At 37.5% G+C, this 27,734-nt stretch overlaps 1 protein-coding gene across 3 annotated transcripts in view; it reads right to left on the bottom strand.

Moving 5' to 3' along the window:
- The window catches only part of mfsd10 (major facilitator superfamily domain containing 10), a 59,315-nt gene extending 32,028 nt beyond the window's left edge, over nucleotides 1-27,287 (bottom strand). Inside the window, exons 1-6 of one of the 3 annotated variants that reach the window (XM_051928601.1) lie at nucleotides 27,121-27,287; nucleotides 14,305-14,505; nucleotides 12,154-12,250; nucleotides 2,750-2,853; nucleotides 1,843-2,001; nucleotides 563-751 (exon numbers count right to left, since the gene is read on the bottom strand). In XM_051928601.1, the coding sequence (XP_051784561.1) occupies nucleotides 563-751; nucleotides 1,843-2,001; nucleotides 2,750-2,853; nucleotides 12,154-12,250; nucleotides 14,305-14,484 (729 nt within the window). In that variant the 5' untranslated portion in view covers nucleotides 14,485-14,505; nucleotides 27,121-27,287. Of the gene's footprint in view, nucleotides 1-562; nucleotides 752-1,842; nucleotides 2,002-2,749; nucleotides 2,854-12,153; nucleotides 12,251-14,304; nucleotides 14,523-27,120 lie in introns of all 3 variants that reach the window. The other 2 variants (XM_051928600.1, XM_051928598.1) reach the window with 2 other exon arrangements.
- Nucleotides 27,288-27,734: the final 447 nt, after the last annotated feature.

Below are 27,734 nucleotides of genomic sequence, written 5' to 3'. Positions count from 1 at the left end.
ATTATTGTATGAAAATGTGCTATCTAAATAAATGTTGTTGTTGTTGCTCGATTGGGAGTAGGTGCCACCCTCCAACTAGTCCAAGGCGTGAATGAGATACCTGACTGACCCACTCAAATTAGCATGATCAGCCAAGCACCCTAATCAATCTCAGACTGAGATTCTTGATTTATTTATGTGATCTGTGCTTTGCCATGGACCTCTTATTGCAGGCAAAAGTGGGTTTTCCAATACAGTATTGTATTGCATTACAAATTGACATGAAAATTGCATGTTGCAGCGCCGAGCAATTGATCATTTGGTTGATATGTTTTTAACTATGACACCATAAAACCGTGCCAAAATTAAATGCACCACATGCATATGCTTTACATTTCAATTTAGTTAACATGTTAGACTGCATTTTATTTTGGCACAAATAATCTGAAAGCATTAAAAACATACAGGAAAATAAGTAAAATCCACAAAGATGAATCCGCTGACACTGTACTGGGGAGAAGACCCTCTTTTATTCACAGAGTTCTCTTTGAAGATGTACATTACAGTATATACAGATACATACCCTGTTTTTTTCAGGCAGTGTCTCTGGAAGCATGAGGAAGATGAATGCCAAGTCAGCGGTGGAAAACAGGACAGCCAAGAGTGCTGGGCCCACATAGAAAATTTCTCCTTGCGTGGCTCTGATGGCAAAGTAGGCACCAATCATTGGTCCAAAAGTAAAACCAAGTGAAAAGGCAACACCAATCATTGCCTGCAACAAAATAAAAAAACAGGAGGTCATACCAAGTAATTTTTGAACCTAGAAACAACTTAACAGTAATTTTCTACAAACAGTTGGTTTAAAAAGAGAAAAAAAGGACTGGTTTTGATGGTCAATATGAAATACAAGAAGTCGGCAAATCAGGTAGAAGTACCTGTACTCTGCATTATCCTTGACATAAAACTGGTACCATCTCAACATGTTAAACACTGGGGAGCTACAATTTGCTGCTATCTGAAAAGCATGCTGCTCCAGCTGTGAAACGGATATGTGGCCACCTTTCCCTTTGCAAGCCTTTCCAAAATGGTGATTGGTTAGTCCTTCATTGACTAGGGGAATTGCTAATTCTCAGTTTTTAGGAATGAACCTGTTTTACCAAAGAAATACTCCCTCTAGCTGTCATCATTTTTTTCCTGCTTGCTCTATCGTCCCTTTTAAAGGGCTTCTGGATGTACCAAAAACCACTGTCAATAGCAATCCCTAAAGTCCGCCCAGGAACAATCATGGTAAGGACTATTGTTATATTTTCCCATATTGAAACAAAAAAACTTAATGACAGCACAGGCGATAGAAGAAAAAGAAAACAAAATACACTGCGTGGCAGTGATACCCTCTCTCCTGTCTGTGAGCCCCAACTCACCTTTATACCACTAAAAATTATAAAGGTGGTCACCTTGGACCTCACCATGTCAGTGAGCCTCTGTATGAGTTTATTGCAGTACTGTTGGGCATGGTCACAATGTCCACCCAAATCTGCCCCAACACATGTACCTCTGGTTGCCTCCCGTGACACCCCCTCTGCCCATACATCACCACAGAGCCAAAAGCAGCAAAGCTCACTGCCACCACACTGGGAAACCAGGTCATTTGTTTTTACCTATTTTTATGGTCCTACCAACTGATTACAGAGGACAATAAACATACGTTTGTGATATGCTGCATCACACCTTTCTAAACCAAATGCATTTTTGGTGCTTTTTTATTATACTTTCAACAGAGTACCAAATATGAAAAAGGCTATTGTGAAAAAACGTCTCAACTAGAGCTTCTTGTAGAAAGCATATCCAACATAAAGAACTTACCATTCCTTTACTTCGCTGGCTAGGAGAGGGCAAATCTGCAATGATAGCTGTACAAAGACTAACATTCCCTTTGCAGATTCCACCAATCACTCGTGAAAGGAGGAAAATACTGAAGCTTCTGGAAACTGCCCAGAGTGCATAGGAAGCCATCAGTCCTATCTGCAAAGATAGCATTGGAAAACATGCCAGGAAAGATCAAAAACGTATTAAAAGACCTAATAAAAGATACAACAGTAAACCCTCTGCTTGTAAATGTGTGAGGCAAGTCAAGGCTCAGGTGTGTTCCTGGGGTCCCCCAAATAAAATAAACACATCCCCATTTTAGAACAGTGAGAATCTGAGAAAAACAAAAAATGTCTGGTAAGTTATAGTGCATGAAATATATGTAAATGTAATCAATTTTAGTATTCACTACCATAAATATACACACAAATTTATTATAAGTTAAATTTTGTAAAACATTACAGTTCACTAAAGAATTGCAAAACTTCAAACTTCGTCTGGAGGAATGTCATGCATTTTTGACTTGGCAGCCAGCCTCACACACGTGATTTGCTTGCGCAGTGATTGTTTTATTTCATGTTTCTCACTAGTTTTTGCATCTAATTTAGTGCAGTAAACTTAAAATTTAATCATTGACCCAAAACATATTCACTGATATTTGCATTTGCACCCCTAAGCTCCATAAATCGAAAGGGATAACTGTATTATGGTTTGCTTTTTTTTTTTTTAAGTCACACCGAACAAAGGTGTCTGGTCAATTAAATAAATATTAATGATAAAAATGAATCATAATTAAATTATCTACTTTTTCATTATTTGTAACTTTAAACTCATTGGGGATCACTTTCTGGAAGTTCACTGTAGAAGTGTAATAACTTAAAAATGTACATAATTAAGGTCTTACCGTTAAAACCATTATTACAAGCCTTCGTCCAAAATAGTCTGAAGCTGCGCCTGTGAGTGGTGAGGAAAGGAACTGCAGCAGTGAGAATAAGGATCCAATCAGGCCTAGGGTTCAAGGAAAACAAAAGATACCACAGAGGACACAACATGAAAGCTTGCATATGGCTTAAGTGTTCATTTTACAGTATAAATGTTGGAAAACCAAGTCACTTATCAGTAGTAGTTGTAAACGTAAAGTAGGAAAGTAAACGGTTTGGTAATGAGCGTGCTTTACAATAAACTGTTATTCCATTCAGCCATTCAGCTACAGTATATCCTAGATCCTGGTGAAAAACCCTTCATCCACTTAAGTCAAATTTAGTCCATTTTCACTCACTCATATCGAGACCATGAATCTGACTTACATGTCTGTCTGAAGTGAGCTGAAAGAATTCTTGGAAAAAACTGCCATACAAACCTTATTGCAAAAGTGGCTGAGCTGTGAAATGAACTGAAATCCTGAAGGCTGTGAGAGCCAACCACTGTTTCACCCTGAGTGAGTGGACGGTAGTTCCTAGCGGTGATTTGTCAGGTGGTCCTACCTCTTGGAGGACCACTCACAAAACACATGGAACATAATCCAGACAGACCGACCCAGACACGATGAAAAACAAGGAAGAATGAAAATAATCAGCAAAAGGAGCATTAACAGAAACAAAAGAATATAAAATGAACAAAACAGACCTAAAAGATGATGTGGAACCCCAGCTGGAGGGGAAATCTGGCTGAAATACAATGTTAAGTATGGAGTGGAGAGCGAAAATGACAGAGAATGTTTCTGGTCATTTTAAAGGCTGTCCTGAAAAAATGGTATCCACTAGCAGTAATACAAACATGTTTATGCTGATATGACTATCGTGACACACCAATCTGTTCTAACAATCCTTGTGTTTACTTATGAGGACTTCTTTCCTTAAAATCCATAATTCTAGCATCAACCTCTAGGGATTTTTGGTGTTGGTACATTGTTCACAGAACCAGGAATACACCACTTTTTTTAACAATTGACAAGTTGTACATTTCACAGGCACACTTGCAAGGGGAAGCTGTTTTAAGGGTCCTTTACATTGTACTGCTCCCCGAGCTGGCAAAATTACAATATGCCCTGCTGTCCTACAGCGACCAACACTACTTTCTACTAAACCACCACAAGTACAGAAGCACACCAGTGGAAGCAAAAGTTGAGTTAAATGAGAATTGTTAGTACACAGTAAAATAAGGAATTATATACACAGTACAGCGCTGCAGCCCTTCCACCCCCATACGAATCACGAAGCAAAACACTCAACAAAATACAACATTAATACACAAATGTGAGAAAAAAAAATGAATGAAACCAGAGTCCTTCAAAATATCCCGTTATGCGTAATCATCTACAGTCCATTATGGTAAAGGATGCACCGAGCAGTACCTCATGTCCTGGGAATCATAAACATACACAGTCCCTTACACTGGCCATCAGGTCCTCTCCCGAATAACTCCACCTCATCCAAAAGACAAGGAACATGATGCATACTAAAATGAACCCGAGTTCACCTGACTTTTTCTAGCGAGTTGAGTAGCTTTTCCTCTTGCCTTTTTTTGTGGCGTCTGATTTCTCCTTCTGGTCTGGCTCTCTCTTCTCCTCCTTCACCTTTCTCTCGCCACAGATTGACATATGGCCGGCTCCTCCCCTTACAGTTTGTTTGGCCGTCTGAGCCAGGTGCTCCCTTCCCCATGAACCATTGCCTGGCACTGCACATTCTGCAATTCCGCCATTAACAGGACAATGGAAAGGTGCCAGTGACACCCACACATATCCATGACAACCGTTACAACATGTCAACCTGACATATGCACAAACATACGGCTCCACAGTTAAATTACACTCTTTCAGTGAAAATGTTTTATGTCTTCTTTCTGGCAGGCTGACAGTTAATCCTCACAGGTGGCACAGTGGTAGTGCTGCTGCTTTGCAGTAAAGAGACTGTGGAAGATTGTGGGTTTGCTTCCCGGTTCCTCCCTGTGTGGATAGCGCTTTGAGTACTGCTTTGAGTAAAGCTCTGTATACGGTAAATGTAATGAACTATTAGATAACAGAACTAACTAATGCAATGCTGTGCTTGGGGACTTGCCATTAGCTTCATCTGATAATGTCTGCTGCAGGTAAAACCAGAGCCTGACTCCTTACCATGTGCAGGGCTACTGTTTTTGCACGCCACCCTGTAATTTCACCATGAGGTACTAAACTACGTTGTCATCTTTAATGGAGCCAAAAGTTAGTCATGTTTCTGAGAATTAAACCAGTGGTGGCCAGCTGTGATTCTGGAAAGCCACAGTGGCTGCATGTTTTTATTCCAACTCAATTGCTTAATAAGAAGTCGATCTTCACCAATGACAAATTTGGATTTAATTTCATGGCTTGTTAGTCTTTTAATATTATTATGTTAGTTCATTCCTAAATCATTGATTTTTTTTTTCTTTTTAATGATACATGTATCATCCCAGTGATTTGAAGCCTAAAACGGACGAGTAATTTTCAGTTCTTCACCTTCTCTTCAGTTTCCTTCTGAGTACTTAATTAAACCAAATAGTGAATGATGAGTGCACACGGGTGGAAATGGAGACAAGCTAGATGTAGAAGTGCTGGTTCCTTTGTCATTTACAGCTTATTGCTAATAATGATTTAAAACAATGAATGCAGCCATTTAAGACTAAAATAAGCAATTCAGGGTTCAAAATCTTAACAAGCGAGACAACTAAAATGACTTGAGCAAGAAGGGCTTCATCAACAATGAATGACTTCTCATGAAGTAAATGAGTTGGAAGAAAAACCTGAAGCCACTGCGGACCTCCAGGACCGACATTGCTCAGTCATGATTTAAAGGGTCTAAGTCTTAAATAGCAAATAAATTAAATGAAGTTAATTAGTAGCAAAACTAGTCACTAATTAAGAAAATAGAATGGAAACCTGTAGCCACTGTGGCTCCAGGATTGTAACTGGCCACCCCAGAATTCAGCTCAAATCAACATTTGACTCCCTTTAGATTTTTTCCATGTCTTAATGTTTCCCCTTTCTGTATGTAAAGCACTGTTTAAACTCTCTTGTAAAATAATCAGCATTTTAAAGCCCTTTTGTTACAGTACTCTGTTTTCCTTTATAGCATCATGGGAATCTAGAGCCTTTCCAAGGAGCAACTAGCAAAAGGAAAGAACCATTCCTAGACCATACATCAGTCCACTGCAGGGCACACACACACTCACTTATACCTGGGGGTCCTTTCTCACAAATAACCGAACTTGCAAATATATGAAATGTGGAAGGTAAACTGAAGTACCCACAGAAAAATTCACAAACATGGAAAGAACACAGAAACTTTACACTGGTAGTGCCCAGGTTGGGAGTGTAGTATCAGAACAAAATATGCTAACAGTATACAGTAGCAAAAGCCAGTGTCACACTAGATGAGTTTTCCATCTAATTCAGCTTCAGGACAGATTATTTCATATCTTTCACACAGAAATAAATTAGAAACCAAGAAACTGTCAGAGCTAAGAAGCGAAATAACTAGAATAGATGAAGAACAAGCCAGGCGTCCAAGTGAAGCTCTTCACAGGAAAAGGCAGGCCCTGCATACAGAACTCAACATCTTAACAACTAAAGAAACTGAACAACTTATTTTTAAGTCAAGACATCATTACTGTGAACACGGAGAGAAAGCTAATAAGCTTTTAGCTCAACAAATTCACAAACAAGAAGTTCGCAATGCAATCCCAGTTATCACCAACACGAATGGAGAAGAAATCATTGACCATAAAAATATAATGCACACATTTAGAGATTATTATAAATCCTTATATTCTACTGAGTTCAAAGAAGACAACACACAATCTAATGCATTTCTGGATACATTACAGACACCACAAATAGATGCTTTAAGTGCTGAGGAACTGGATAAACCTCTAACACTAACTGAATTACTAGATGCTATAAAGTCACTTCAAAGCGGGAAATCAGCAGGCCCTGATGGTTACCCCGTAGAATTTTATAAGAAATTCTCCACTCAGCTAGCTCCCCTCTTATTGGCAACATTTACAGAATCTAGAGACAACCAAATACTACCTCAAACATTTCGTCAAGCATTAATCACCGTCTTTCCTAAACAAAATAAGGACTTGTTACAATGTGCATCATACAGACCAATTTTACTCCTGAATAATGATGTTAAGATACTCTCAAAAATTCTAGCTAGAAGGATGGAGAAAGTGCCGCCCTCAGTAATATCACAGGATCAAACTGGATTTATTAAAGGCCGACACCTATCTTCCAATCTCCGACGCTTGTTTAATGTTATATATTCACCAGCAAAATCAAACACCCCAGAGATATTACTATCATTAGACGCAGAAAAAGCACTTGATATGATTGAATGGAACTACCTTTTCACTGCATTGGAGAAATTTGGGTTTGGCCCGAATATTTGTGCATGGATCAAACTACTGTATACCAATCCAGAAGCTTCAGTTTGTATTAACAACATTTGTTCAGACTACTTTAAGCTAGAACGTGGCACCAGACAAGGATGTCCCTTGTCACCATTGCTGTTTGCAATCGCCATTGAACCACTGGCGGTTCACTGTCAAAATTCCTATCAGATAAAGGGGATTATCAGAGAAGGACTGGAACAGAAAATTTCTCTATATGCAGATGATATGGTTTTATATATATCAGACCCAGAAAACACTGTGCCTGCAGTTTTAACAGCACTCACAGAATTTCAAAAGATATCTGGTCTTAGAATTAATCTGAATAAACGTATACTCTTTCCAGTGAATTCACAAGCATATAATATTAGATTGGACACCCTACCTTTTACCATAGCAGATCAGTTTAAATACCTAGGGGTAAATATCCAAAGTAAACATAAAGCTCTTTATCAACAAAATTTTGCCGTCTGTATGGAAAAAATTAAGCAAGACTTGCATAGATGGCCAACCCTTCATCTCACTCTAGCTGGAAGAATTAACATTGTTAAGATGAATATCCTTCCTAAACTTCTTTTTTTATTTCCAAACATTCCAATATATATCAATAAATCGTTTTTTAAGCGATTAGATTCAACAATAACCTCATTCATTTGGAACTCAAAACACCCACGTATCCGAAGAGCAATCCTACAAAGACCTCAGGCAGAAGGTGGCATGGTTTTACCTAATTTTCAGTTTTATTACTGGGCAGCAACCATACAAGCCATAAAAACCTGGACACAAAAAAATGAACATACACAGGCTTGGTTCGCAATAGAAGTAAAATCCTGTAGTACTTCTTTATACTCCCTGCTCTGCGCTCCAATAAATGCAAGTTATCACAAATATTCTAATAACCCAGTTGTGCTTTACTCACTCAGAACATGGAACCAACTTAGAAAGCATTTTGAGATGGAAAATCTTTTATCCGCGGCACCTCTGCAAGAGAACCACCTCTTTCAACCCTCGCAAACATATCCAGTTTTTAATACCTGGAAAAGTTTTGGGATTAAAATGCTTAGAGATCTTTATATAGACAACATATTTGCATCTTTTGAACAATTACGTTCCAAATTCAACCTCCCAGCTACACATTTCTTTCACAATCTTCAAATTAGAAATTTTGTTAAACAGAAACTGCCCGATTTTCCTCACCTCGTACCCTCCACCATGCTGGAAAAAATACTGCTCAATTTCGAGGAATTAAACACCATTTCCGCATTATATAAAATCTTATTAGAGTCCCTACCTTTCAAAGACCCAAGAGGACATTGAGAAATCAGAAAAGGAGTGGAAGGTAACAAAGCAGAGAATTCACTCGAGCTCCATATGCGCAAAGCATAGAATTATTTAACTAAAAATTATATGTCAAGCTCATCTGTCTCGCTTAAAACTGTCCAAAATGTTTCCAGGGCAAGATCCAACCTGCAAACGCTGCAACCAAGTTCCTGCCTCACTGGGTCACATGTTCTGGGCCTGCACCAAACTAACATCATTTTAGACCAAAATTTTTAAGTGCCTTTCAGACAACCTTGGGGTCACAATCCCTCCTAACCCATTAACAGCTGTGTTTGGTGTTCTTCCAGATGGACTTGAAGTGGAGAAGGACAAGCAAACTGTGATTGCATTCACTACACTTTTGGCACGCAGACTTATTTTGTTAAATTGGAAGAATCCTAAGTCTCCTCTGATAAGTCAGTGGGAAACCGACGTTTTATATTATTTGAAATTGGAAAAAATCAAATTCTCAGTTAGAGGATCTGTACAGAATTTTTTTAAAACCTGGCAGGATCTAATCAATAATATTTTAGAATAAGAGAAATAACTATTACCGCATTTAATTCACTCCTCCATTTTTTATTTACCTATATTTATTTCTTCCTTTCTTTTGTTTATTGTTGCCTTATTAAAAAGCCCTAAGCAATTCTCCTTTGGCTAAGCTCTCCTTCTCAGGGGTGGGGTTTGATATGTCTTCAATCTTTTTTTGTTATAAATTGATCTATTTGTATGGAACGATTACAATAAAACTAATAAATAAAATTAAAAAAAAAAAAATAATTCAGCTTCATTTAACTAATCTCACAGTGATTCATGGACAGTCACAGTGCACGCTTGTGACTATCAGTTGAGCAGAATGGCCATCAACACAATCCTACTATGTGTACATGGAGTATAAAATGGATGATACCTAGCATATAAGTTGATAAATATTTTGTATGTCTTAATTTGTAAAGTAACAGTCAGGAAGCAGGACAAACTAAATGTAATATTAAATTGTGTTTCAGGAAGCATGTTTTACTTTACTGGTAAGAAAAGCTGTATTTTGATGTTTACCTAACCAACACCAACCAAAACCCCCTCACCCTCCTGATGCCTGTAACAGTACTTCAGGTGATAGTATTAAGTACTGACTTAGGATGTGGAATTTATGGCAGGAGGGATGGGAGCATGCATGAAACTTGTTTGGATTTTACCTGATATCCCTTATGAAGGCTATAAACTGCCTAGCTGCCAGGGACAGGCTACACCTAAACAAAGCATGTGAGGGATGGGCTGTGTCTGAGTTGTTCCATTGGTGAATGGCCCAGGAAGGTGTGTGTTTGTCTGGAGCTGCAGGGAGACAATAAAGAGGGTGGCTTACAAATATATGCCTTATCTCTCTCTCTCTCTTGCCATTCCTCAATGAAGAGAAGACAATTCAGTCTCAGCAGCCATTTTGAGACAGGTCTTTCTGAGCTAACCAGAAAGAATCAAATGCAACTAGAAGTTTTTGGGCTGCCTGAAAACTGCACATCTAGCATTATCAGGTTGTATGGTTTTGATTTGCAACGCCACATTCTACTTGCTTATATGGCACTAGTTTTAATAACATTTATTACCTATAATACATAGTTACAAGTGTAACTCTTGCTCCCGCTTCTTCCATTACTCAGTCTAACTGCCTGAAGTTACAGACATTGAAGGGAAAGAGGTGAACTGCTGAAATGGTGTGAAGAATGGAAAGAGGAGAAGTGTTGAACTGGTGTAAGTGAGCAAGAGTAGTAAATGTATGGGATTTGAGGCAATCTGATAATGTCTACATAATAAAGAATATAAAGGGGAAAACCAAATGACACTACAAGCAAAATACTACTCAACGATTTGCTCCAAAAAAAAATCTAATCGGTCTGATTTTCTCATCGCAAGACGCAAGTCATCAGAGTGGTCTCTTGTGTGAGCAACAGCTGACAGCCAATGAACATTCAGTAGAAAGTGCAATGCATACAAAGCCTACAAACAGGGAAGGAAGCAAGTGTCCTGAGCTGCACAAACAGAAGAGAGGCTCATCAAACCTTGAAGCCAGTACATATGGCTGTTTGTTCAAAGTTAGAGACACCCCTTAGAGATACCCCTTGCAATTCCTAATTATAGAGTTTGCCTTCCTCAAAGGCCACACCACCTTAATAGAAGCATAATGAGAATGAAGGCAAACTCCTATTCCCAGTGCCAAAAACAATAAATATCACTTTTTTCTCTTTAGATGCATTATGGTAGAAACTCACGTGTACATTCTGAAAACACCCTATCTATAATACCCATTAAATGGCACTACAGACATTTCTTAAAAATGACTGAAAACAGAAATACTTTATTTCAACCAGTTCTTTGTTGATTTTGATGTGCTTCGGGTCATTTTCTTGTTCAAAGACCCAACCACAGCCCAGTTTCAGCCTTCTCGCAGAGGCAACCAGATGTTTGGCTAAAATGTTCTGGTGTTTAATGGAATTCACTTTGCCACTGACCTTAACAAAAGCCCCTGGATCACTGGCAGCAAAAACAGCCCCAAAGCATTAAAGAGCCACCACCATATTTTACCGTGGGTATGTGGTGCCCTGCTTTGTATGCAGTTAACTTTATTTGCAGAACATGGTGATGGTGTACATGGGCAAAAAGCTCAATTTCTGTCTCATCTGACCACAACACATGATTTCAATTGTTCAATGTTGCTTGACAAAGTTGAGATGCTTGGACTCAGGAGAGGCTTCTTTTGTGCCACTCGTCCATAAAGCTTCTGGTCATGGAGGTTTTGTGTCATAGTTGACTCTGAAACAGTGAATCCCAAAGATTCAACTAAACTTTGCAGTTCTGAGGCTGTGATCTTTGGGTTTCTCTTTGCCTCTCTTAGAATTCTCCTCACTGTGCATGGGAGCAATATGCAGATGTGCTCCCTTTCCTGACAAATTTTCAACAGTTGCGTGCTTTTCAAAGTTCTTTATTATGGCCATGATTGTGCTTATTGCTAATTTCAATTGAATACCTATTCTTTGTAGCCATTCCTCAATCTATGCAGCTCAACCACCTTGTTTCTCATTTGAGTTGAGTTTTTAGTTTTACCCATGTTGAGGGATGACAAAAGAATTTGTTCTGTGTGCTACCTCATATTTATACCCCAGTGAAACAGGAAATGGCCATAGACAACAGTTCCTAAACATTAAAAGTTCCTAGACACTAAAAGTAACATCAAGAAATATTTTTCCCCCAAAGATGCAAATTTATTTGGTCTTTTTTATAGTATTCTTCAAGGGTGCCAACACTTTTACATGAATAGTTATTAAATAAATAAGCAACAATTTCTCTACTCTTTTAAGGAATTTTAAAATCATTGTATGTATTATCTATATTATATTAAATGTTTTTGTTCACTTTTTTGAGGGGTGCCAATAGCTCTGGAGTTAACTGTATATGGTCTTGGTGCTACAATATGGGAAAATATTTGAATAAAACTTGGTAGAGAGAGGAGACAAATTTCAAATACTGTAACTTTAATAACTATATTATAGGTTGTCATCATTGTTTCACAAATAACTGCCTTTGTCTTACCACCGAAGAGAACACTGTTATATTTCCTTTCTTCTGGAACACCAACTTTTTCACTGAACCAATCCACTGTGTTTTGTAGTGTCCTATATATACCATCCTGTAAAAAGAAAGAAGGCCAAAAGCTGAATGACATGAATACACAGGTGTACATGAGATGATGCTTCCTCCCCATTGAATTAACCCAGGAGTACTCAAAGTATAGTCTGAAAGCCTGAGTCGGGTGGTCCACACGATGATAAGTACTTTATCTTAGTAAAATGACATTTAAGTCGCTTGGATACCTTGATCCACTATACACTTACACAATTTCAAAACTTAAAAAATGGCTGCTGTTCTCACTGACATAAAAACACTTCCTTACTAAAAACTATCTCATAGCATGACAATTTGTCCGTGGCATTGCCATATTTATCATTCCTTCAAAAGTTTCTGCAGCTCTTCTCATTTTATTTTTTGTATGGTATTATTATAGTCTATGTACTGTATGTTTCTGTAAAATACTGTATAGATTGTGTAATAGGGAACATGGGATGTGGGTGGATGGGTATCCTGACCTGGTTGCTTAGTGGTAGCTTTCCTGGTCGAGAGGCCGTTAGGGGCAGCAGCTGGAGGCAGACTCTCCTATAATGGAGAGGATCCGCCTGACACAGAAGTGCTTCATGGATACAATGTGATTGCACTGGAAGTACTCACGGATTCAGTATAATGGAAGCTGCTCCTCTTCACCCAGGGACTCAGAGTTTGGAGAGTAGTCAGAGGAAGCTCACCTGGGTGGAGTGGAGAATGGAAAAGTCATATCGCTAGAACTATTTGCTAGGTGTTTGTGGCAATAAATCTCTTTATTGGAACCTGAAACTGTGTCAGTGCAGTTTTGTCTGGGGTTTGGGGTGCTGCAACACCCCCTTGGTGGTTTACAACTGAAAACTAGGGCAGCACATAGTTTTGAGAGTTTAACTCTTATTTACTCTTTTATTAAAATCAGGCTGCTTGTTAGTGACATGATTTTGCAGGATTATTTATTATTTCATGCACTTATCCATTTGTAAAAAAATTACATGTGAACATTTTTAATCCTCTCAATATGACAGTTACATTATTGTGCCTCCAATTTGATATGAACATTTGTTGTGAGTGCCACCATTTTACGAGAACACCAGTTGCTACTACATGAATGACAGCATTGTGACGCATGATATCATAACATGATGAATATTTAAGATAGTGAATAAATATTAAAAGCAATCGAAATTTTCTTAGCATTACTTATATAGGAAAAGTATCCTTAGTGTGTTTTGTTTTCTTTGAATTTGACATTTTATGTTATGGTTTTCATTCTCAGTTTTCTCACTTACTGGTTTTAAACTTTTCTCAAAGCGCCACTGACTGCAAGAAATATTTTTAAAAATTGCAGAAAATGCTTTACTTTAGAACACAATTTTGTAAGGCAAATGGATATATGCCATGTTTGGGGAGAAATAACTTTGATTTGAAAAATACCAAACTTTGCATTCTTTAAATGTAATATGACAAAGAAGATGTATTTGTAGCATAAGTAAGATTTGATTTGATTTTGATTTGATGTATTATATTATAAAAAAAAATAATTGATTTGTATTTGTAGCATAAGTAAGATTTGATTTGATTTTGATTTGATGTATTATATTATAATCCCTGAGGGGAAATTGCCTTTTCGCACAGAGGTCAGAGCACTGGGTCAGCCATTGCACAACACCCTTGGAGCAATTTTCAGGTTAAAGGCCTTGCTTAAGGGCCCAATGGAGGAAGATACCTTTTGGCAGTAATAGGATTTGAACTATCAACCAGCGCAGATCCTTAGATGTACATGATGCCACTTGATTTCACAGTCCATTTGGACATAGTGTGGTTCGAAATATTTAACTTATTTTGCAATACTTAAATAAAAAACAGGAAAAATAAAGTAACCGGTGTAATTTAATAATAAATTAAATTGCCATTAGAGACACTGCATACTAATACTCAAAGCTGGTTTCCTCCTCTTATCAAAAAACATTCTCTTTAAATAAATACTATGGTAATATGAAACAGTACACAGTACTTGCATCCTAACTGTATCTGTCCAATACACAAGAGCAAAATACATCTAATTAATAGCCATCGAAGAGCACTCACATCAGTTCTGCCATAATAATCCATTATAGAGGGAAGCAGTGGCAAAATAAGCGTGAATCCAAGTAAGTCAATGAGAAGCGCCAAGAACACCACAGTTATAACACGAGAGGAGCCATCATCTGCTTGGCCTTTACTTTCTTCTCTGCCCATTTTGTCATGTTTTGCGGTATCTCCTTTCATCTTTCCTCCTCTTGGGTTTTCCTGAAACATATTAAAGACTTCATCAAAGCACTGTGAAGACATTACACTTAACAATGTTGCTGTCAAGTCATCCTCTTGCTTTGCCAAGGGGTTTATATATTGTTTCCTTATTTTTTGAGAAAAAAAACATAATCAGTTACACAGCAGAATCACAAACTAACACTTGAAAGTGTATATGTAGAAACTACGGTCTCTGTACACATTTTGCTGATATACTGTAGGGCAGGAGTGGGCAGTGTTGATCCTGGAGGGCCACAGTAGCTGTAGGTTTTTGTTCCAACCCATTTTCTTAATGAGAAGTCAATTATTGTTGATGAAGCCCTTATTGCTCAAGTGATATTTTTCTGCTTCATTTTAGTGCTTACTTCAGTCTTAAACAGCTGCATTCACTGTTTTTAACGGCAACTTATCACCAGTAAGATGCAAATGACAAAGGAGCCAGCAGTTCTCCATCTACCTTGTTTCCATTTACACCTGTTTGGATTCATCATGCACTATTTGGTTTAATAAAACACTTAAGATAAAAATGTGACAGACTGAAAATGACCTGTTTTAGACTTCAAATCATTTGGATAATATGCTTGGAAAAGAAAGAAAACTAAAATAGGGTCTGATATTGGCAAGAGTCAGTTTCTAATTAACCAATTGGTTTGGGACGATACCCTGGCAAACACCCCACCCCTCCCCCCCAGCTATAGGGTATAAGTGAATATAACAATACTAGCCAAAGCCCACCGTAACATACAGCGGTGTAAGAATAGGAACAAAAAACGGTGAGAAAGGAACTCAGAAATCAAAAAGAAATAAATACTTCTTGAAAGACGTAGTTGTGCATAGGTGTTTTGGTGGAGAAGACAGATCATGAGTCGAAAGATCTAACTATAGAAAAAGCCACATACAACTGACCGTGGCTGAAGACTGGTATCAGGTCTGTGCTCTGGTCTTTGGGTATCCAACAGTGCATGTAGAATCTCCGGCCAAGCAGGATTACATGTGAAAGTGATAAATAAATCAGGCTTTCCGAATTTACGTACTATAGCCATGGCATCCTGATAATTTTGTTGCATGTATCTTGGAAATGTGGATGGTAATATGATAATTTTGCCTACACATACATTGTTATTTTCAGCGTTTGCTTGCAGTACATCTGATAGTCGTTTGTATTGTTCCACGCGCAGATCTTGTTGATGTAATCTGAGATAGTTGAGACGTGCGCCCTCTGTTTTAATATACGCATCTACGATGTACTGTTGGAATAGTTTGCTGCTGGAGTGCAAAATACTAAATGTGTTCCTCATTGCTAATCTGTATGCGTAAAATTGGCATTGAGTAAGCCTTATTCGCTTGGTGGTTCTTTTATCGGGAACATGTTGGAAGAGGACGAATAGTAATCGAGAAATGCCGTGTAGGCTGCGTGTGGGCGGGACCGGTTTTGAAGTGGAAGCATGACGAACCAGAAGAGAAATATATATAAGAGATATCTGGACAATGGCTGGCAGTGCTACTTTGTACATCCAGTGTCCTGAATCTGAATCCCACGTCCAGTTTTTCCCATGTGGAGCATATGTGTTAGCATATCATAATCTCTTGGACAAATAGCGTGAGTTTTCCACATTCGACTTATATGACCGACACTATAAAACACCAGAAATTATACAGTAAAATCAAGCCCCAACTTATCTGCAGGAGAACTTAAATGCGAGTATATACAGTATTTTACATTCCCAGGTCATAAAGTAACTGGAAAAGAAACTGATTGGAACAAATGTATAAATTACTAGTACAATACAAAAATATCCTTGCAATGCCTGTAACTAAAGTCCTGTAAATTCAGTTCATCCTGGTTTATTTCAGTAAAATAATTAAAATTTAATATAAACAGTACGCAGTTTAAAAATGTAAAATTTTCCACACCAGGACAAACATATGTCAGTCAAAAGCCCAGTATTTTGAACAAAAATCATGTGTTTTAAATTAAAACTGCAGAGTTTATTAAACCTGCTCTTTGTGAAAAAAATATAACTTTGAAAAAAAATATCTTGGACAAGTAAAGAGATTTGTCCTTTAGATATTCACATAATGAAATAAATGATGTACTGCCAAAAATATTTGGCAAAATAACAGTGGCTTACAATTTAGTTGTGTCAACTACAATTGAAACAAAGTTATTTTTTTGTTGCACAGTTCAAAAGATGCACGTTTTAATGAGACCAAAATAACTACTGCTTGCTAGTTTTGGACGAGACTTTGGAGATGTTTAGACAAGAAATTAAGTAGTTAAGTAACTTTAAGGAGTTAAGTAACTTTTTTCTTAGATAAACATGGAGAACTTCTTGTAGGACGATAGCTAGCTGAAGCACAGACATTCATATGAGAGTCTAGCAGTGACTTGCAGATGTCTCTGAAGCAGAGTCGGCTCTAGGACTTTTGCTGCCCTAGGTGAAGTTGCAAATGAGATCCCACCACTCCCTTTGCTTTGTGAGATGTCATCACTGCCAGACCTATACATTGAGACCTGGAGACAGAACTGGGGACAGCGATGTATTTCGGACCTCAAATTCATAATTTAAGAATGCTGAGTTATAGCAACATCTGTTTACAAGACTGTCTCAGACAAATACACTCTTGAGGGGTGCGTTTCAGAAAATAAGTAGACATCAGGCAGTACTAGTAGTCTTTATTGCTAGTAGTCTTTAAAGAAAATTAAGAGAATAACACTTATGTTACTGCTAAAACTACAGTTTAATTTCTATAGTTATTTATTTAAACCACCAGCTAAACGTGTGCCATTTGATGATAGTGGCATTCTACATATTCTACAAGACATTACCGTAACACACACACGTCGTTTAAATAAAATACATTGAAAACTTAGCATAATGACAACATTCAGTGAAACTGAGAATATAATTATTATCTTTAAACAGGATTATCTTTTAAATAGGAATCTTTACCCGCAATTTCATATGCAAATAATGCAATGCACCTATCCAAAAAAACACACAATTGCTTTAGTGTGCCCAGAACGAATCTCACAAATGGTGGTGAGCAACAGAGGACGAGATTTGCTAAGTCTTAACACAAGTTTTAATTTATGTCCATTTGGGAGACAATCATAGTTTGGCTTAAATCAGCTTTTAGCAATTCTTTCAAGAGCTACAGTCCTGTTGCTGTTTTGATCGTTTAATTTTATTCCGCCATGTCTGTCTCTTCTATGCTACAATTATTGGCATCATCATCATCATTGTTGCTGTTTTTTGTATTATTGTTGGACTGTGTAGATCATCAGATGTTAAGACAGAATATTGCTATTATGCAAAAATAATATTAAACAATATAATCGGACATTCACTTTGAGTCTTGAGTGTTCGTAGATCTGTATTGTTTAAACAAAATGTCAGGTTGCTCCGGGACGTTTCTGGGCAATAGACTGTGCTGTGTATATAGTGCGGACTGTGCAGGCACTGCTGCTGCGCACAGCATAAACATTTCTTTGTGTTCCAGTCTGGACAAATTTTTCTAAACAAAAGTTGCATTACATCTTGCCTGAAGAAGGGGCCTGAGTTGCCTCGAAAGCTTGCATATTGTAATCTTTTTAGTTAGCCAATAAAAGGTGTCATTTTGCTTGGCTTTTCTCTAAACAAAATAAAGATAGGAATCTCTACATGGGGCTGTAGTAATGTGCCCTGACCACTAGAGGGCACGTAGGTGCTTGCCTAGATTGTCGATGCACAGAAACAGCCCTGCTCTGAGATAGTCAAGATATGACTGGCGTTTATAAAGATATTTAGGCCTGAAGCTGTTCCTGACTACAGGCTTCTGGATGTACTTTTTTGCCTGTGATCTCCATCTCAGCTTTTATGCAGTTGTAACTCATCTCACCCTTCAACTTTCTTTGTATTTAAGTGTACAGAGTCAAGCTTCAGATTGACCAGAAAAGCTCAGTTATTCAGTGAGTAATCTGAAATTGTGTAAGCCTTTAAATGTGTTCTGTGAATAATTCTATGAAAAGTAAATCCATACAAATTCTTTTACTGATAAGAACAAGGTGTAATACACATATGGAGATAGTATGCAAATTGTAATGCAATAATATTAGGGAAAATGATAGCACGATGCCCAAGCAATTTTAAAGTTTATACTGTAGGTCATAGAGCCTGTGACATTTCATTTGGATTTTTTGCCGAAAGTCTTCGGTATTATTTTAAGTAATGGCTTGTTTCAAAGTTTACATTTTTACCCAGCTTTCTCTGTCTAGTCTCCTTTAATCTAAACATTCTCGGTTTTTCAAGGTATCCACCTTAATAAAACAGTAAGTGTCTGTTCGTCCATCTTTGTGTCCATCCAGTTGCTATGTCTCTGTCATTCCAAAAGATGGCACAAACATTTTAGCAATAAAATGCAATGCGTTTGTCATTCCAATTTATGGATCATCACAAACACTAACACTGCTTTTATGAACCCCACACCAAATATGACATACACATTGCATGGTCCACTGTAAACATTAATACTGAGGTCTACTTGGATTACTTAGATTTCAACCTGTTTTACGGGTAGCACAAAAATGGCGCTGTCCTTATGATGAGATGTAAAACCGAGGTCCTGACTCTCTGCGGTCATAGAAGACCCCTGGGCTTCCTTTGTAAAGAACAGGTTGTATCCTGATGTCCTGGCTAAACTGCCCACCACAGCCTAGTCATTCTAGCCCCCTAATCATCCGCTGTCTGTAATTGGCTATATCTAACCCCTTCACCACCTAACAGCCAATGTGGGGTGAGTGAACTAGACCATAAACGGCGGCTGTCCCATCATCCAGGTGGATGCTACACATTAGTGGTGGTTGACGTACCTCCACATTCACTATGAAAAGTGCTTTGAGAAATGAGAAAAAGCAATATATAACTGTAAAGAATTATTTTATTATTATTAAATGTGACTTTGGCAGTGATCTTCAGTCATCTAAATTGACATGGACTGGCAAGGACAGCGGCGACTACGGTAAGCAAATCTGACATGCAACACAACTATAAGCTGCATAATGTGAGATGAGCCTTATACATTAAAACAAAAATATGTTGCAAGCAGGACTCTTTTGACATCTGTGATTCATCTACAGGTGGCTATGAAAATTACAATATATATAAAAAAATACGTCCATAACTCCACCGCGAACCAAGACCAGCACAAGGGCAAATTTAATAGGAGGGCACTGGATTTTAATGAGGCCAATGTGTGATTACAATTCAAATAAAGTCCACATTATTTTCAATTCATAACAAATATGCCTGAGAGCGTATAAGCAGCAGATTACAGCAAACAGAACTTCATCTTGTACGACGCAATGCTGCACCATCACAACATAGCAAGTCAACTGCATATTGCACTAATCAAACACCAGCAGTTTTCCCTTTTTTGTAGGCAAGAAATTGTTATCTACAAAGAAATATTCAATTCTTGAGTAGCAATGATGCACTGGTGAGTAGAAGGAATATGCTCTTGACTTTGGGTTTAGAAATCTCCAGGGGTCTGATAATTGTCTTTGCAGTGTTAGATATCATCATCCCTGTGACAGGAGACCTACTGTATCTAGGTCTGGATTTATAACACAATTAAAGTCTCCAGCCATCATAATTTTATGAGTGTTCACATTGGGAATGGATGCAAATACATTTTGGGTGAAGTCCCTATCATCCACATTGGGTGCATACACATTTATCAAAATCACTTTACAGTTAAATAAATTACCCAAGACAATCACATATCTCTCTTCTGGATAAGATATTACATCTGATACTACAAATGAGACTGTTCTATGTATAAGAATTTCCACACCTTTAGTTTTCTTTGTAAAGCTGAAATGGAATATTTGGCCAGTCAAGTCTCTCTGAAGCCAAAACTGTTTCTTAATTAATAAGTGGGTCTCCTTTAAAAATACTATTTTAGCTTTTAGACCTGTTAGGTGAATACTTTCATTCTCTTTAATTTGTGATTCGGACCTTGAACATCCAGCTCACAAAGTTAACTGTTCGATAATGGAGACATTGCTTGTGAACTTTTGTTGTCATTTTGTAGTCTTAACTGAAAATAAGACAGCTTTGACGTTAATTTCCAATTTTCCCAGGAGTTATTGCCATGAAGCCCATTGTTACATTGGCACTTATAATTATAAGGATTGAAAGTACAGATTAGAGATAGCTTGCTCTCTTTCTCCCCCCCCCCCCCCCTCCCCTTTCCCCCCATTTTGCCTCCCCACGTGAGGCTGAACCACACTTCACAAAGTCCCAGTTCTCTGACATACCTAGAGACAGAGCATGTCCAAAACAAAACAAGCCCCCCAGCAGCGGCGTGAGGATTAAAATTAAAATATCAATTGACAATACAGTCCAAATACTATAAGCATAAAATATGATTTTAAACAATCTTGAGTTAGTAAACTCAGGGAATTACAGTGGACCCTTGACTTACGAACTCAATTCGTTCGCGAGGACTGGTTGCAACTCAAGTTGGTTGTAAGTCAAGACTATTTTTCCCATAAGAAATAATGGAAATGCCCTTAATGTGTTCCGAACCTCCCACAGCAACACTTAACTTTTTTTAATTAAAAAGGGTTGTATAATGTGCATAATTTACCAAAAACACCAATAATTTTTCTAATGTACTAACCAAAAAGTTATAAAAAGTGCCTAGCCTACCAGAAACAACAATTTCATACTGTACTCACCATTTAAGTTGACATCTTTGGCTTGCAGGAAGGAAGGAGGAGCAGAATGAAATGGAAGGTGGTTATTGTTTGGAAGGAGTTTCCTTATACAAATCTTTTCTTTGTAAAATTGTCGAGATGGTGGATTTCGACATGCTGTATATATTAGCAAGATCGGTCACACGAACGCCACTCTCATATTTCCACACAATTTCCTTCTTCGCTACGATTGTGATCGCTTTATTTACCTTCGTTACCTTCACTTCCTTCCTTAGCAATTATCAAAATAAATTATATAAATCACTGCACTGACTGAAATTACGTCCACAAACACATGTATCTGGGCTCTGACTAACGCTTACAAACGCTCTCGGCTGTTTGTTTACAATCGCACAAGCGGATACACATGACCGCATTTGGGTCGTAATGCAAGTTGTTGGTCGTAATTCAAAACAAAAATTTTGGTCGTAAAGCAAGTTGTTCGCATGTCAGGCCGGTCGTATATCAAGGGTCGGCTGTATGTTAAAAAGTAGCTCTGGATAAGCATAGTAAGCCCTAATACAATAAACCAAGAGTATGATGTTAAACAGTCTCCGTTAAAAAAATAAAATTTTTACACATACACACATATACGCATATAATTGTAATTAAATCAAACAAAAAGTGGCCAATAAGAGAAAATGATGTATAATTACAGTACCAGTATCATTGCAAGCGGATCAAACAGCCGGTAAGATCTTCTTTGCCATGCCATGGCAGGATACGACTCAATATCGTATTTTCAAAAAAGTGTCGGGATCAGTTTTCTTAGCTCTTTTTCTGCTTCCTCCGTAGAGGTAAAGATGTAGTGCTTGCCTTGAATGTCCACTCTCAGTTTGGCAGGATACAAGAGGCTGTATCTGATATCAGTTTGATGCCTGTCTAGACTTGGATGAAGCTTTAGCTTTCTTTTTCGTTTCTTTCTGAGCCTCTTTCCTTCCACTCATAATTCTTTGTATTTATATAGCGCTTTTCTTACTACTCAAAGCACTCAGCAATTGCAGGTTAAGGGCATTGCTCAAGGCCCCAACAGAGCAGAGTCCCTATTGGCATTTACGGGATTCGAACCGGCAACCTTCCGATTGCCAGTGCAGATCCCTAGCCTCAGAGCCACCACTCCGCCTCATGTTTACATGTGCTTGCATATACTGTAATAGAACCTCCTCATGTTGGGTAAATACAGGATACCTCGGGATGATAAAAATTACAGAAAAATTAACACCGCTGCTAACGGAGTTCTGCTTCAGATGTCCCTCTCCCGTAACGGACAAGACCAAATGTCTAACCCTTTTCATATGACCTTTCCATATTTTGCCAGGTTCGTAATTTTGAATGAGCGCCAGACTGGCACGTCTCTAGACTTGCAGTATTTTTGTTAGAAACTCAACGGAAAACATTGTACCAGTGAGAAACTCTTGCCAGGTTCACACCAAATTCACATTAAATATCCATGAATGAAGAACAAACAGATATAAAATGTATTACAACATAATATTTCATATGAAAGACCCTATAGAACAAAAAATACAGAGATGAAAACAATACATTTTTAAATGATATAAAGGCAGACAGATAAGCAGGTCTCCAGTTACAGGCACCTTGCAAGAAAGAATTCTAGATGGAGATGCATCCTTCCATTCTTCTTCCTGAGTAAGCATACCATCCTCTCAGCTCCAGGGACTCAGATTCAATTGTGTTTCTTACCACTGTCTTATAGAGACTGCATGATACCCCCTTACCTACAAGGATTAGTTAACATGCAGAAGTAATTTCTGAGTGAACCTGGTTCTGTATATTGACAACAAAGTGCAAAGGTCCAGTATCTTTTTCAGTTCTAGGCCCTGCCTTGCATCTGATGCTGACAGCTTAAGCTTTGTCTTCCAATTACTCCTTACTGGGCAGAAGGGGTTAAAATGAATTGAAAAACTGTTAGAATACTTGTCTAAAATGGTATATAGAAAAATGTATTAATATGATAATAAAAAGATGTAGGTGGTACAGTGGTTAGCAATGCTGCCTCCCAGCTCCAGGAGGCTCAGTTTGACTCCTGATTCAGTCAGTCTCTGCATGAAGTTCACATGTGTGCCCATGTCTGTGTGAAGGGTGTTATAACCACATAACCATAACCCTAAAGACATGCATGGTGTGTTGATAGGCAACTTTAAACTGGCAATATATAAGTGGGTGTGGGTGTACGAGTGTGCCATACAATTGACTGGCAGCCTTTCAAAGAATGTTTCCTGCCAAGCTCCTGATCTTTTTGGAGTAGGAGCTGGTAATCCTAAATTGTACAGATATACAGAAAATATCTAATTGCATTAGAAAATAAACAACAAGCTACTGTTGTTCAATAACATTCAGAATTATTAAAGTATACCGATTTTATCTTTACATTTGTACGACATAGTTTATTCTGCTTTATTGACAGACAGGGAAAAATACTACCTTGAAATTTCTAAATCACGTTTTTATTTGTTCTGAGCATGAAGCAAGTGTTTGTCTGAATAGCACATCTAACCTTTCCATCAGAGAGGGCAGAGTAAGCAAACATCATTGGAGTTCGTCTATCAGTCAGCAAGAGTTTGAGTCAAGTTGACCTACACAAGTCCCGCCAGCTTATGTATTGTCATTCTACAGGAGGGTCTCACAAAAGTATTAATCAGAAACGGGACTTTGTAATCTGGTAATGGACCTTATAATATTTAATAAAAGATGTTTGACATGTTCCACAAAAGAAATTTTGAAAGCACATTTGCTTTAATAGTATAACAAATGACATCTAAAAAGTTACATAAATCAACTAGTTATTATTAATTATAAATAAAACAAATTAATAAAATATTACATAATTATTAACATAATTACTCCATTTTCACATTTTAGAGGTATAAGTATGAGTACAGGATAGGAGGATGGATAATAATTCAATTTGAAACTTCATCATTTTTACATTCAGATACTTCTTTTAATCAGCCTCTGGGTCACACTACCCTTGTATGACATATAATATTTCTATAGTTAATATGAAAAATAAGCAGTATTTTGAGATGCAAATATTTCATTTCACACAGATAAACAGCTAATCCAGATAATAGATAATAAGAAGGGCTGTGGACTTAAGAGTCGTGGAATTGGAGTCAAAAGCAATTATTGGGTTACTGGTGTCGGAAAAAATATAAAGACTCCCGACTATATATAAATTGTAATATGTTATACTTTCCAGTTTCATATATACTTTTAGCATTTTGATAAAAGGCACTTTTTAATTTTGTAAGTTTCGTCTTTTGTTTAATATTGCTCAATGTTTGTAATGTTTTTAATAAATAATATAAAAAATGCCACAACGGCATTGATACAGCCCCTAAACCCAAACTTTAACAGGTTAGGGTGCTAAAAAGTAGCCTTTTACGAAACTGGACAACTTTTCTGCAAGTTTTGCCGGCATAGCATTGACTGGACACAAAAAGATACTTGCAATGACCACGTCAAATCTAAAACCCATCTCAAAAACAAGGAGAAATTAAGATCAAAAAGTGTTCCCCTTCAGGTAACAACAGAGGAAACAACAAAATCATCAGATTCAAGACGCCAGTTTGTGTCCATGTGAGTCAGACATACCACTTGAAAAAAATGATGAAGATGTGTCCTTTCTTTATTAAGCATTGTAAACAAGGAGGCGTGCTCCCAGAAAATCAGAGCAGTCTTCGTCAAACTCATTTACTCTGTCTCTTTGAACAACATATGGACGCTGTTCTTTGAAAGATTCGTGGCCTCAAAATATATGTTGTAGTGGATGAAACCACTGACAGCCGAGAACACATACGAGTAGTTCTCATCATAGCAATAGGTGAGTAAACATTTGGCTGTATGGTAATTCTTACGTAGGCAGTTCTAATTGTATGTGATGTATTTACTGTGAATCATTTAACCAAATAAATTATACAGGTATTTAACTGGTATTAACAGTCTTTCCCATAGAAAAATGTTATTAATGAACAGCACTGGTTGTTAATGGGTTCCCTTTTAAAAATTAAAAATGTTTCGGGATTTAATAAATGTTTCGCCTTGCGGTAACAAGGCATGCAAGGTCCACATTTGACTCTTTCGTTATAAACTTGGCACCTACAAACCTGGGCAGAAGAGCAGGCTTTTTCCCAGATGCAACGAGCCCTTAAAAGCGGGTCCCTATTTCTTTTTCTAAAAGTGAAGTTAACTTTCATCTCATAAGGATACATCAAACTAGTAACAGCTCTTACAATTCTGGAGGGCACTCACTGTCCTACTGCAATCTCAGCATACAGCATCATGGAAGATCTGGGCTCCTACCTGATGAATGGAAGTGCAAAATAAGGTTCAGTTGTGCTAATGTGCTGTTTCATTAAAAGGAATGTAGAGTGCAATTTCATTATTGTTTGTTTTGTTGTAGCTGTTACTAACAAAAACAGCTGTACTCATATTGTCTTGTATGGCAAGGTATGTTCATCCTTGGACCAGTTTGTCCATTTTAATGTTTTCTCTGTTCCTTATGCATTTCAACATGGTTACAAGCTGGAACTGCCAACCAAAATGTAATGACAGCTGCAAACTGGTTGAGGAAGGCAGGGCCAAGTACTTACAGTAGGTGTTCATCCTGCTTCTCAGAGATATTTATGTAAGGTTTAGTGGCCAATTCTATCTTAGTTCTGTGAGTGCTTGTGTGTGTGTGCTTGCGTGCAAGAATCCAACACTTTAGAGTCCTAAACTTTGGCAACTGTGATTCCCAGTTATATTAAATAGGTTTGATAATACAGTACTATGAAGGAACGTTGGTGAATATCTGAGTGTGAAGTGGTGTCCTGTCCAAGGTGATATCCTGCCTTACACCTTATATTGTACTGACAAGCTCTGGCTATACCTGTGACTGTATTGGGAAATTAATTAATTGATATGTGGGTGTGTGTAAATACTCATACTGATTAGGCAGTATACCGTATATAAATTTGATTGATATACTAAACATGGCGATCGTTGACTCCCAATCCCAGAAGTGACGGGCACAATCCCTGCAATGTTAAATTCTAAAATAGAAACAGAATTTGAACACTGCTAAGCAAAACAGGCTGAGACTTGTGTCCATGTACCTCAAGCTTTGTGGTATCAGCGCTAGAATCCTGTATAATTTCAAAAGTTACAAAATAACAGAAAAACATATTAGCAGTAAAACAAGCAGCCTGGTCTAAATTCTTCATGATTAAAGATAAGGTTAGGCTTTTTTGGCAAATACTAGAAGCCTTAAATTTGTTACATATAAATATACCGATCGTATCTTTACATAATGTTATACTTCATACAACCACCGATGTCAAAATAAACTGGTCAGTTAATTACAATTATACAATTATGATAAAAAAAGTAAAAAACACAACTGTTTAGATTATAATAACTACGAAGTAATAATAAGTACGTTTAAACCGTGATTTTACGGTGTTGGTCATTTAAATAAAAACATTGCAGGGTTCAAAATGATATATTCCACATATATATGTATATATATATATATATATATATATATATATATATATATATATATATAATATATATATACACATATATATATATGCTGCTGAAGAATGTGAATTTCCCATTGGGATTAATAAAGTATCTATCTATCTATCTATCTATCTAAAAGAAAAGCAGGCATGCTTCGTGTTTCTTTAGGCAAACTTAATCATTTATCCAGGCGCTCCTCAAATTTACAATACTAAAGAACACACGTAAACTTTCAGACAAACACACATCTTCTTATTCATTTCATAGTGCGCCTAAACTATCCAGGTAAACAGGCGAAAGAATAGCCGTTTGTCTCTTAATGTGATAAAGAGCAATAATTTCACTTTACCGGAAAAAAAAACCTGCGGCACTCCGGATAGTCGTCCGAGATTAAGCTAGAACTGGATGCTGATTGCCATCAACGATCTTGAATTGGCTTTACGCTACTTCTTTAATTTCTTCAACATCATGACATACACGGCTGGACCAGGAAGAGGTTTCATATTTCACTGGCGAAGATTCCCAACCAAAATGAACTGCGCATGTGCGAACGGACCGCGTGCAACATTTTTTGGATTTTCTTTCCGCGTCTGCTGCGCAACTTTCCTATTTGAAACGGTAACTCAAAAACTTGTTATGTATTACAAAACTTTTCGGGCGTCTCCCAAATCAGTTTTTTTCTTTGACTTCCTTGTTCATAGTGAGTAATATAGCTGTGTAAAATATAAAAGTAGGGTAGCGTGGGGGTTAACACGGTTGTTCCTTCATAGCGCCTGGGATGAGATGTAACTGCGAGGTCTGTATGTGTGAGGTGTGCTGGTCCACAGATACCCACATTTCCATGTGTTGGATTTGTTTGCAGCGCAGAATTTGTCCGCTGTTTGTAAGATGAGTTGCTTTACACGTAAAACAGGCAAGATAGTTTGCAGCTTGTGTCTAATGTAAAACAAGCGTCAAA

Source organism: Erpetoichthys calabaricus, chromosome 5, assembly GCF_900747795.2.
Source record: "Erpetoichthys calabaricus chromosome 5, fErpCal1.3, whole genome shotgun sequence".
Taxonomy (NCBI): Eukaryota; Metazoa; Chordata; class Cladistia; order Polypteriformes; family Polypteridae; genus Erpetoichthys; species Erpetoichthys calabaricus.
The sequence above is the reverse complement of the archived record's forward strand: the minus strand, read 5'-3'. Positions and strand labels throughout refer to the sequence as shown.